At 41.1% G+C, this 13133-nt stretch overlaps 2 protein-coding genes across 3 annotated transcripts in view; one reads left to right on the top strand and one right to left on the bottom strand.

The window, feature by feature from the left end:
• Window positions 1-4639: 4639 nt before the first annotated feature.
• Erlin1 (ER lipid raft associated 1) overlaps window positions 4640-13133 on the bottom strand; it is a 38071-nt gene continuing 29577 nt past the window's right edge. For both annotated transcript variants that reach the window (XM_028774872.1, XM_028774861.1), the window contains exons 10-12: window positions 10021-10110; window positions 8151-8230; window positions 4640-6864 (exon numbers count right to left, since the gene is read on the bottom strand). In XM_028774872.1, the coding sequence (XP_028630705.1) occupies window positions 6643-6864; window positions 8151-8230; window positions 10021-10110 (392 nt within the window). In that variant the 3' untranslated portion in view covers window positions 4640-6642. The remainder of the gene's footprint in view (window positions 6865-8150; window positions 8231-10020; window positions 10111-13133) is intronic.
• LOC114627180 (60S ribosomal protein L36a-like) lies at window positions 8592-9048 on the top strand. Its single transcript, XM_028774882.1, has one exon. The coding sequence runs from the start codon at window positions 8640-8642 to the stop codon at window positions 8958-8960; it is 321 nt and encodes a 106-aa protein (XP_028630715.1). The 5' UTR covers window positions 8592-8639; the 3' UTR covers window positions 8961-9048.

Raw genomic sequence — 13133 nt, forward strand, 5'->3', positions numbered from 1 at the left:
AGGGTCCAGCTCACTGGGCAGTGCCACCCCTGAGCTAGTCGTCCTGGGTGCGATAAGAAAATGAGCCTAGCAAGCATGGCAAGCAAGCCTGTAAGCAGCATTGCTTCGTGACTTCTCCTGGACATCAGTTCCTACCTCCAGGTTCCTGCCCTGAATTCCCTGGAAGATGGACTACAAGTTATAAGATGAAACAAACCCTTTCCTCCCCAAGTTACCTCTGGTCATGGTGTTAGGTGCTTACATGAAGTGGAGACGCAACGAGGGGAAAGTGAGGTGACATCTGGTGCAACTGTCCAACACACACAGAACTCAAAGTCAAGAGAGGTAAGGCTGAACAGAACTGGAGGAATCAAATACCCAGTTTCTCCGAATTTCCCTTCTATGCATGAATTGCAATTAGGCTTAATATAGCTATTAAGATGCAAATCCTAGCTTACCAGTAAGTGGAGACATTTTGGAGGGAAAACCATTCAAACAAATCTTCTGCTTTCTATTCGTGTACCAAACACTCTAGGTAGGTTGTCCCCAGGAAGCAGGTGTGACCTGGGGAAGGGGACATAACTTTTTCAGCCAACATAACTTTATACTACCAGAGCAGGAAGGCTTCCTACCTGAACATGGTATCCACAATGACCATTCAATGTGATTCAGTTCCATTTGGTTCATATAATGGAAGAGTGTTGCTTGTCCAGGCTCCAAAAGGCTCATGGTTCTGCAGTCAGCTGCTATTTTGACCAGCTCCTCTAGAGAGCACTTCTTCCTAGGCCTATGGACAGCGGAGAAAGCCAACCCATTGGTCCCTACTTAACATGCTAACCAATCACTCATCCGTTTTCCTGGCCTTCATTTAAGACTATATACATCCTCTGAAGTCTCTCCTAAATTCTTAGTCTTCACTGTCCTAACTGCTTCAGCAAACAGGACTAAGGACTGTGGTAAAGCCGCTGGATCCATGGTATAGGTCAAAGCTTTCCTTTGCACTTGGTTATTTATGTTACTTTTGGGTCAAGTGACCTTTCTAAACCCCAGCTGTAAGATGACAGCAGAACCTCTTAAGGTTGTGAGGATTCAGAGAGAATGCCTGCATATGAGGCCCTGTGCTAGTAAGCAGAAACAGTTACTAACAGTGGCTTGCAGTGAGAAGTCTCTCATGTCCCATGGTACTGTTGAGGTGAGGGAATCCAGAAAATTGAATTTTAAATGTAACGTGACTTTCCCATCACCTTAAACACGTTGTGTCATCACTATTTTCAGCTGGCTGTCTTCCCTCCATCCTTTGAAAATTGCCTCAGACCACACATTGCTTCCTAGAAACCACCAGATTCCGCTGAGATTCACGGAGCCTGCTGTGCGGCTCATGTGTACTTGGTTAATGTGTACTTGCGACTCATGTGTGCACTTATGTGTACTTGGTTATCTAAACTGTCCCGCCCCACCTCAGAGGATCCGTGTCTTTTTTATTGCTTTAGCAACACAATAGGTGTCTAATAAATACATGAGACTACATTTTTGAAGGTTAAAAAACCAGAAACTAGTAAAAAAATGAATTAAAAGAAATAACAGCAAAGATATGTAATATTTCCCAAAAAACATGGTTATCATAGTCCTTCTTATGCTATAACGGTATCTGAAACTGGGTAATTTATAATCCATATAAATTGGGTCTTGGAAGTAGAGACTAGGAAGTCCCAAGACTGAAGGGGACAGCAGCTAGCTGTCTTCTACCAGTACTTCAGCAAACACTGGTTTTCTCTTATCATTTTTTACAAGTGCTAGGCTAAGAATTCTTCAAATTCCCAAGTTCTGTTTCCTTTTAAAATTCAATCTTTATATCATTTCTCACCTTGTGTTTTGCTATTCACAGCTAAAAGGAGCAATGTAGCTGGTTCAAGAGTATATACACTGGAATTTTTTCAAATATGGTGGGGAATAATTATTGCTAGAGTATCTGCTCAGCACGTGCCAGACTCTGGGTTCAATCCCCTGCACATGAAAGAAAGGAAGTAACGTCTTCCACTAAATCTTAGGGAATGATCTTAAGATTCCTCTTCCACAACGCCTTGAAACACAAACACACACACACACACACACACACACACACACACACACGGTGGCTTTCTTTTCAGCTCAGAATAACCTTCACTCAAGCTCCCAACACTTAGTTCCTCTTTCTGCACCCTGAGAAGTCTCTGTCATCCTATCTGTGTTGAAAATCCACTTTCCCTACAGCTCCCCTTGCTGATCCCTCACTACAACATTCCATCACGTTCTGCTCATGGCAACCAAGCTGTTTCCAGGCTGCTTCTCCAAATGCCTCTACTCACCATTCAACTCCAAAACTAAGTTCACGTTTTTCAGATGTTTATTACAGCAACACTCTACTCCTTGGGAGCCAACTTCTTTTCTTTGTTCATCTTGCATTGTTCTAAAAGAACATTGTCAACCAGGTTATTAATGACAAGCAACAATCTCACAATTCTGGAGGCTGGAAATCCAAAATTGAGGACAATACCTGCTGAACATGCCTTCTTGCTGCATCATCTCACAGCAAAAAGCAGAGTATAAGAAACAATAAGAGGGTGAGAGAGGAAGAGGGAAGGAGGGAGGAATGCAGGAACACAAACAGGGATGAAATCTTTAAAAAAATGAACTCGTTCTTGCCACAATGGTCTTAATCTACTCACTGCACTGTCTCCAGTGTTTCGTCTCCTCTCTGGGCTCTCTCAGAGAGAGACCGGTGGACTGGAGGTTGTTCTTTCTTAACACATGCTTTTTGAAGAACATACTCAAACCATAACACACAGTAAGAAAAACAAGAAAAATGTCATTATAAGTTACAGTCTGTATAACTAAAGGACACCAGGAGTGGGAAAGTGACTGTTCTAAATGGTCCCACAAGAGCAGACGATGGAGACACTGGCCTGGGTTACTGGAATGTCCTTTGAGGTTGTGGCCAATGTTTAAATCTAGTTATCTTACACCTTGGCTCCTGAAGACAAATATCAACGTGTTTTATTTTATGCTCATACCCATCAAGTACTGAGTGAGCCATTCTCTACTGTGGAATTTCTGGGCTACTCAGAGACAGAAACATACTGATTTCTACAGATTAAACTAACACACCCCAGAAATCGCCATATGGAAATTACTATACTAGGTACAGCAACTTATTTTGCTGAAGAGATGCAAAATGAGTTGCTGCAAGAATGAGTAAGCCACTTAGAAATGGCTGGTAATTTTCATGGTTATTTCATAAGTCTTTGTTCATATGGATTGAAATGCAGCTTCTAAGTCCTCTTGTTAGACTATCTTTTCCTGCATTTCATATTTATCTTTTTGTTTTCATGAAACAAAACTGGTCAAGTCTCAAAGATTAAACACCATCTTAGTAGCTAGAACTATATACAATCCCCAGGCAACAATATAGCCATGGTCACTGCCTTTATAGAGCCAAGGTTTATGTGATGATAAACTCTAGGCAGGTAATGAGGCAGGGTGACTGACTATTCATAGTGGGTGAATGGAAAATGCTAACTCTGAGCACAGTTCAGGGTGAACTCTCTGAAGTGATGAGGACGCCTTAGGAGCTGGCAAAGGAGAGCTGGTGCCACAAGAGAGAAAAGTAGGCCAGGACAGAACATTACAAAGGGAAATAGAGGGGAGGGCACATTCACCGACCTTAGAGGAGAATGGCTAGCAAGGACAACACAGTCAGATTATAAAGCCCCTGGGCCACAGACACTGGACTTAATCACTTTAAAGCAAGTAGGAGTCACAACTGCTAATTAACACTTTCTTACAGGACTGGGCAGAACTCATCCCAATACCAAAGCCTATAGGATAACGAGTTCAAATTAGTAGCCACAGCTCCCTGGTCTGTGGCAGCTAATGTGGGATAGTATGGTGGAGTCCCAGAAGCCAAACAAAGGGACTCCTTCCTGGGAGCTCCCAACTACTATTCCCTGCTAGCCCAATAGCACAGTTGCAACTGTCTCCCCAAGAAAGATGTTCCCCAGGAGAGAATCTAGGTCCAATCCTGACTCTGGTAACCTCGGAATTAATGAATTAAGTCATGCCACAACACTACCACTTACAATGTACACAGCTCCTTCATGCCTTTTTAAATGTAAATCTGTTTTCCTTCTAGTAAGGCTCTAAGGGGCACAATGCCCATCTTTCCTTCTTCAATCTCTTAGTCCTGATTTATCCCACAAACAATAACAAATTTGATATCAAATTCTAAGAGTTAGGAAAAAGTGGAAATGTTACCTTAAAAAAATTATACCGGGCTGGAGAGATGGCTCAGCGGTTAAGAGCACTGACTGCTCTTCCAGAGGTCCTGAGTTCAAATCCCAGCAACCACATGGTGGCTCACAACCATCCGTAACGAGATTGGATGCCCTATTCTGGTGTGTCCGAAGACAGCGACAGTGTACTCATAAATAAAATAAATAAATAAATCTTAAAAAAAAAATTATACCTAGTAGTCATTATTTTGGAAAAAGTACAAACTTCTACAGTTAAGTTCAATCAGCAAACATACTGGCCCTCTAGTTGAAATGGGCAAGGACAGACAGCTTTAGAACATGTTACAGCAACAAGAAAGTATGAAGACATGGAGAAAATAGAACACACACAATCACTGATAGGAAAATAATTTTATTTAGTTTTTTTTAAAAAAGTTAACTTTCACATATAAATTTAGACTTAAAGATTACAGTGTATATTTACCAAAAGGAACGTCCCTGAAGGATGGTCAGACTTAGTTCACTGGGTGGGCACAGGGAAGCTCACTCCATATGGAGCTCAAGTGGAAGTGCTTTCTTTAATCTTTCACAATGGCTTCCCTGTTCTTCACCAGGGCCTATGACTGGTAAGAAAACCCACAACCATCACTTTGGGGCAACAGCATTCCACTAAATGGGAAGAAGAAACATCTCTAGGAATGAAAGCACAAAGCTCAATGATCCAGATATCCCACAACAAGCATTATTTATCTGCAGCAACAATATAACAGGAGTATTTGTATAGCTTAAAAATTCTTGTAAGAAGGGCCAAAGAACACAAAATCTATTTAAAGGTAATTTCTATAATTAAATGAAAAAAATTATTTTCTCCATATTACAAATGCCTCTACACTATAAGGCCATGGAAAAACCCATTCATATTTGGGCTTTCCTTTCTCAATATGTTTGGCACAACCCTTTAGCTGCTGTGAGATCAACAGCCGAGAAGTTTCAGGAAGTGGCCCCATTACTTTTCTGTCTGGCTTCAACACAGTATACACACGAACTGTCAACAAGCTGGGCAGACTCAGGTCTACCTGTGCAGTGCAATACCCCAGGAAAGTTAATGTGATGGGCAAAAAGGTCTGGATGAAGTGAGCTCCTATAGCCACAGGCTAACTTTGTCTTCTTCTCATGGAAAATAAATTCAATGGCTACCCAGGAAGTCAAGAGAATTCTTATCTCCTAGAAAAGGTGAAAGTTGGAAAGACAACTTTGATATCCACATCCCAGGGAAGGAGACAAAGACAACTAAGGTTACTGTCTAGGTCACTTGGTTCCACACTTTGTGAACTACTTTAAGGAGAATCAGTGTGTTAGTGACCACGGCAGCCCTAGAACCTTGGCCTTTAGATAGAAGTGCTGGGGTGAATGAATGTGCCCCAAGTCCAGTTTTAAAAATAAAAAATCCTGCAATTATGATATAATACTATGCAGTGAAGTAGATATTGCACACTGCTCCTGTGTCTGGTTAAAGCCTTGTCCCAGCTTTGGTCAGCCAAGAGGTGACATCTAAGCAGTTGTGTGTGGCTAAAACCAGGTACTTTAGTCACACATGGACTGGGGCAGTGAGGTTGATGACATCACTGAATAGAGGAAACACAGGGCCCTACAGCTTTGGTGCAGCGCAGGCTTTATCTCCCTTAAATTTCAGCTGCTTTCTAGATCTCTGAGTCTACTAATGCAATAAACTAGTGACTGGGAATCTCTGCGAGGAACCTCTGGTTGGGTGGCAAAGTGCGTGTCCCTGCAGGCCACCAACCTGACTATAGAAAAACAGAAAGGTACAATTTGTATCAAGTAAATGGTTGTTCAACTGGAAGATAATTTCCTAGGAACCCAGAGGTCTGGCTGTTAATCACATGGAGGAATGCTGGGACTAGACTTTAAAGAGAGCCTGGGTCCCATGTGTCTGATGACACTTGTCTTCTTTAACTTACCGTTTTCTGAAGGTCTTCTCTCTGGCCTCCTAGTTTTTGAATGTCTGAGCACACATGTCCCCAGGGACCAATGTAAACATTATTCAATAGACCTCAGCTTTTAAAAAACACAGCTTGTTATATAGTGATTGACATTCCAGTGCAGGCAGTATCTTAGCATCAGACTTTCCCTCATTCATGAGTACTGGTTTACAAATGAACTCATACAGGATACTTGATAAAACTGTGGTTGCAGAGACCATTTGAGTGGCAGACAGCTGGATCTATCCTGTAGTCAGCTGGCAAACCAGGACTATGACAAGAGAATCACAACAGAGCACAAATTCTCTGTGAATCATAAGTGTCCATATAACCACTGTTCCCACTTAGCCCCTTGGGTCACGTCTTGATATGGGAGAACATTTCCACCTCTTGCATCAACCTGTGTTCTCCTTGTTTTGGATGGGGCTCTCTCCAGAGGGTTTAAGAGCCTCCTCAGGGGGAAGGGAGCCTTCTCTTCCAGTCCTAACATCAGAGTATTTCAAAGCACAAGAGGAGTCCACGAACATGTTAGGGATGCTGCTGCCAAAGTAGATCTTACTGTTAGAAGCAATGGCCTGGTACTTCTTGAGCTCCAGGTATTCTGGGGTCAGTTTGTGCTGTGTGGGGTAAACAGGAACAGAAGAATTAGAACAGTTTAGGACAACAGTCATCTCTTTTTCCTGAAGGCTGTTTCTCCAGTTGCTCTCCTGAGTAACATGACTCAACTTGGAATGTTTGCCAGTGACATTATTTCATTTTGAAGTGTGGCTATCCTATCAACAGCAAAGTTCTTGATTAAAATTCCTTTAACAAACTCCTTCCTGTCTTAATGTAGGATAAGCCATATTTTTTCAAAATAGATTGGGGGTCAAATAACATAGTATTTCTTTTGTAGCTTATAAAGTAGTTTACATGCATTTTCTATTTCATGTAGCTCAACTCAACCAGGAAATGACACAGAATTTCTGATTCTCTTGAGAGAGGTATACAATTCAACAGAGCAGTGTTAGGGTTTCCAAGGAAAAGCCTAGGTTCACAACTGTTTAACCAGTTGTCTTAGTGACTCAACTTTTTCAACCAAATCTGAGAATTGGAGTCTGTCTAGATATCACCTAGGCTGGCTTCTTGCCTTTACCTACAAGTTGGCTATTTTACTTATTTGTGATAAGATGGATGTCTGTCAACAACTACAACAGCTTCTACCAACAGTTCCTGTTTGAAAATGGACCTCACATATTTCAGGCTGGCCTCAAACTTGCTATGTAACAGAGGGTGACCTTGGACTTTTAATTCTCCTACTTGTACCATCAGATTACTGGGGTTCTAGACATCTGTCATCACACCCACATTTATGTGGTGTTAAGAGATCAAACTGAGGGTCAGCTATGTTAGCTAAGCACTCTATCAACCTAGCTACATCATCAGCCTCCCTACTAGTATTTTGTGTTGATATTTTCAACCAAACTTGCTTTTGGTTTAGAACCCATTTCTGTCATGTCTTAATTTCCCCAGGAATATCTAGTCACCCGCTCTCGGTCTACAGAAGTGCAGCTCCTGTCCAGAAAGCGGACTGTCTGGAAAGCTACTCTAGCTCAGCCTTCCTCTCTCTCTGTCACTTTCTCCAGAGACCTTCAACTTTCCAGAACCCCTCCTTTCAGGACACATGAATGGTTTTATGGCACCTGACCTCTGCTTGTGCATCTGCTGGTCTTTACTCCTTTCCTTTATAAAAACAGACAACAATGTTTGGGCATCAATATGTCTTTCTACGGAATTGGTCGATGATGGGCCAGCCACTGCCCTTTCCTGACATTGAATACAACGACTTGTACACACACTAGAACCCATGATTTCAAATGCACAGCACTAACAGCTACTAGGGGAGGGCGTGGAGAGCGGGTACCTTGTTTGAGGTGGCGTATTTGTGTGCAGCATAGTACTCAGCATCTGCTTTTGCCTTCTCGCGGGCCAGGAACGCGGCATCTAGCAAACAAAACAGTGACAGCATGTTTGCAATGAAGGAAAACTGCCACTTGATTCCCTCATCTGGGTAAGAGTATCTTTTTTACTGCTTATTATTTCAATTGTTTGCCTCACTTAAGCTATAACTTTAACAATTTAAAAAATCTCAGTCCTCAGGACAGCTCCCTTTTAAGGGGAATATATTCATCACTGTTGAACAACCGCATTTTGAGTTAACTCATTTTCTGGTCTAAGTGGTTCCTTTGTCCTCTACCTCCCTCCAACTTTCCATCACCTAAAGCCTTATCCTCCACCCAGGCAGGGGTCAGGCAAAACAACCATAGGCATAATCAAGCATAAAGACTGTGGTCGAAAACTTCCGTTGCTGCTCTCTCCTCTCTCTTTCTGAGCTGATAGCGCTCCTGCCAACATGGTGAACGTTCCTAAGACCCGCCAGACATTCTGCAAGAAATGTGGGAAGCACCAACCCCACAAGGTGACCCAGTACAAGAAGGGCAAGGATTCTTTGTATGCCCAGGGAAAGCGGCGTTATGACAGGAAACAGAGTGGCTATGGTGGTCAGACTAAGCCTATTTTCCGCAAAAAGGCTAAAACTACAAAGAAGATCATGCTGCGACTGGAGTGTGTGGAGCCCAACTGCAGATCTAAGAGGATGCTGGCTAGTAAGAGGTGCAAGCATTTTGAACTGGGAGGCGACAAGAAGAGAAAGGGCCAAGTGATCCAGTTCTAAGCCGATTTTGTTATGAAGACAGTAAAATCTTGACCTTTCACCCCCTTTGATTGTCTTTGGTGAGGGAATAAATTAAAGCTTTCATAAAAAAAAAAAAAAAGACTGTGGTCTAAGAATATCCCATTAGCATATGCAAGGCCTTGGGTTCAATAATGAACAGATCACTAAGTGATTACAGAGTTTTCACTACAACTGGACTGTATCTTTTCCCCCAGCTAATTTGCTGTTATTGCTGTTGACATGTGACAAACTGGTGGTGGTTATTATCTTAAACATTAAAAAATTATTTGTGTTTAATTTACATATTTAAATTATGTGTGAGAGAGTGAGAAAGATAGAGGCAGACAGACTGACAGACAGATACACACACACAACACAGAGAGAGAGAAAGAGAGAGAGAGAACAGTGACCCTAAAGGTATGCAGAAGGTATCTGATCATCTAGAGCTGTAGTTAGAGGCAGCTGAGGACTACCTAACATGGGTTCTTAGAACTGAACTCAGTGTGTATTCTTAAGCCCTGAGCTATCTCCCCTGCCCTTTCCAAGCACATGCCTAAAAGCTTTTCATTTTTATGTACATGAGCATTTTACCTGCCATGTATCTCTGCACATCATATGTATACAAGAGGGTGTTAGATCCCCCTGGGACTGGAATCATAGACAGTTATGAACTATCACGTGGGTCTGCGGATTGGACCTGGTCCTCTGGAAGAGCAGCCAGTGTTCTTAACCACTGAGCCATGTCTCTAGACACTTATTTTGTTTTAACAAAAGATTTTGAGAAATTCTTATACTTCATCTGAAAATAAAGTAAGAGCTAAAAAGACCCATTGTAAGAAAGGAAATGAAAGGCTGAGCCACAAGTCACAGACTAAAGAGAGAACTAGATTACATAGGTTTTGTTGTTTGTTTTCTTTCTTGTTGTTCGTCTAGAGTATCAGGCTAGCTGCATCTCCAGACCAGCAGGTCCTATGGCTTTCCCCCACAAGACAATCAGGAACTGGTCCTGGGCAGAGAGGCAGTTCAGGACACTCAGAACTTCAGCCTTTCACTCTTGTACCTTCAATCTCAGAAATGCGTTTTTCAGTTTCTTTCTCCATCACTTTCTGTTGAAATCGAATTTTTGCCACCTGTGCAATCTTCTCTGCTTCTATAATAATAAGAGAAACACACTTAGACTCAGCAGTACATGGTGTAACAGTCATTACATGTGGCTTTATGGCTAACTGCTTCTGAGGTTGAGAGGAAGGGAATTTCATTCTTTCTTTACTGTTCTATTTTGGCAGTGCAAGCTTTCGGGGAGAAGGTTACAAAAGATTAACAGTTTCAGTCTTTCATGAGACTACAGAACAATGGTTCACAGGCTAAAGTTAAAGACGGGTACAAAAGTGAAGCAATCCAAACCCAATGGCAACACAGGACAATGACATACAGTGGCAAGGGGAGTTAAACAAGAGGAGACGCTATATGGGACGACATAATGGACATGGTCTGGTAGGGAAAGGCCACGGAGCATAAAAGAAATTACATAGTGATCAATGAGAAAAGCAAAACAAAACCCTAGAGAGAGAGAGAGAGAGAGAGAGAGAGAGAGAGAGAGAGAGAGAGAATGAATATAGCCAGACAAGGGAAGACAATAGAAAGCCAAAAAGCCTGTGTTTTGAGTGACAGGATCTACTATTAAGGGGCCATCAAGAATATGACATAAGGAAAAGAATATCAAAGAAGGAAATGAGTTACTTATGGAAACAAATGTTCATAGTGAGCACAGTAGCTGCCACATCCAAGTGCACACAGGAAAAACTCAACACCTTTAGTAAACACCTGTCCAAACCAAAGACCCCAGACCAAACAAGAAAGGCTCTAATTCCATCTCCATAATTCTTAAAATAACATCTCAATTTTCCTTTTCAGATGAAGGCTGAGGGCTATGGTCCTTCTATGGTCTCAGGTTTCTCATCTGAAGATTCAACCAAATACAGATGGAAAATACTCAGAAATAAAAAAAAAATGTGTACTGAACACCAACATCTTTCTTGTCATGGTATATTGTTACAACTGTTTCCATAGAACTTCATTTAATAGGTATAAGTAATCTAGAAGTGATGTAAAATGTACAGGAGAATGCACCTAAGTCAGATGAAATACATTCCATTTCTATAAGGGGCTAAAACACCTGTAGACCATAGTATGAAAGGGGCCCTAAGAGATACTCTAGCATATCTTGTCTCTGGCTTCTGGGAGAAAACACAAAACAAGAGAGAAATTTTCCAAATACTTCCTTTTTTTTTTTTCAGAAGGCAATATCCTTTATAAATTACCCCAGGACTCAATAGAGTGAAATCAATCTGTATTATACTAGCTTAAAAATAAACTGGAATACACCACTCTCAATTTCACGGAAAGAAATCAATGAACAGCACTACCAGACTTAGAGTTCCAGACAAGTGAGAGTAGACAAATGAGAAAATTCCTTTTAGGTGCACCCTAAACTGTCATGTAAAACAATCATTTTGCCTTAAAATGCACAGCAAGTGCATAAGCAAGAATAAAAGCCCTCAAGTGGCACAGAAGAGAGAGCTGAGCATTTGTATGGTGGCAGCTCTGGGGTGGTTATTTCACAAGAAAAGAGAGGCATGTGGGCAATGCTCCAAACAGGGCCAGACAAGGCTTTGTACATTGAAACTGACTTCTGAATAAAATCAAGGCCTCCAGAAGCTACAACTCTAGAGAGCCTGGACTAGAGAACTTTACCTGAAGACTAATGAGAGCTGGAGAATAACCAGTTATTTTAAAACCAGAAGAATGAGTACCCAAAAGAACCAGTGCAGTTGCATGCTCATAATCACATACAGGAGACCAGACAATAGTGTAAATTTAGTGTGGTACAGAACTGTGAGCTGAAGTACCATCCGAGGACGAAATGACAGCACTTTTGACCAAGGAAGACTGAACAAGCTTTGCCTATACTAGAAAAACAAAACAAAACAAAACAAAAACCAAAAACCAAATAGCAGAAAAAAGCAAACTGTCTAAAGCAGAGGGAAAGATTACTTACCACTTTTAAATGAAAGCAAATGTGTACTACAGGAGTCCTTAGCAATGATGAGAGTAAGCGGCGAAAAGAACACAACATGGAGACAGTGACAGAGCAACCATGGCATGTGAGACTGGAGAAGATGGCGAGAGTTACAGCATTTCAAAGCATTATTTGAAAAGAGGACAGAGAGAATGATTAACTTTAGATTTTACTGAGTCAGATACACAACATTTCACAAGGTTTTTTTTTTCTTGTTTTTTTTTTTCTTTTTTGGTTTTTCGAGACAGGGTTTCTCTGTGTAGCCCTGGCTGTCCTGGAACTCACTCTGTAGACCAGGCTGGCCTCGAACTCAGAAATCCGCCTGCCTCTGCCTCCCAAGTGCTAGGATTAAAGGTGTACACCACCACTGCCCAGCACAACATTTCACAAGTAATGACTAGTTGTGCATTCCAGATACAGAATGTAAAACTTCCAGTCAAGTAAAAGAAATAAAATGAATAAAGACAATTCACAATGGAAAAAGAAATAGAGAAAAAAATACATGGTAAAATAGCACATAACAGAGTGATAACAAATCTAAGTACAGTAGCAACTACAATAAATATAAAAAGACTAAAACTCACCAGTTAAAAGACAGATTCTCACATTGGATAAGATAACAAAATCCAGCTATATGCTGTTTATAAGAGACACACCTAAAACACAATGACACAGAAAAGTTGAAAGTAAAAGAATGAGAAGATACACCAAGAAAACAGCCAAGAGAACATAGCTATGTTTGTTATGAGGCATAACCAGCCATATAGCTATCATTAGACAGCATCGAGTCTTATGCCACAAAATATGTTTAGGGATAAAGAATGTTCTTATAAACCAGTAACAAATCTCCTGAGAAATTAACAATCCCAAATGTAAATGCCCTTCATGATATAGGCTCAAAATAAAGAAAAAAATGTAAGCCAACAATGACTACAGCAGAATGTTTTAACACAATGTTCTCAGTAAACTGATAGAACCAGAAGACAAAATGAGAAGAACACAGAAGACGCGATCAATCAGCACAGAAACCTGCATCCAACAAACAGATATCTATCTATCTATCTATCTATCTATCTATCTATCTATCTATCTAT

This window comes from Grammomys surdaster, unplaced genomic scaffold (genome assembly GCF_004785775.1).
Source record: "Grammomys surdaster isolate TR1022 unplaced genomic scaffold, NIH_TR_1.0 66, whole genome shotgun sequence".
Lineage (NCBI taxonomy): Eukaryota > Metazoa > Chordata > Mammalia > Rodentia > Muridae > Grammomys > Grammomys surdaster.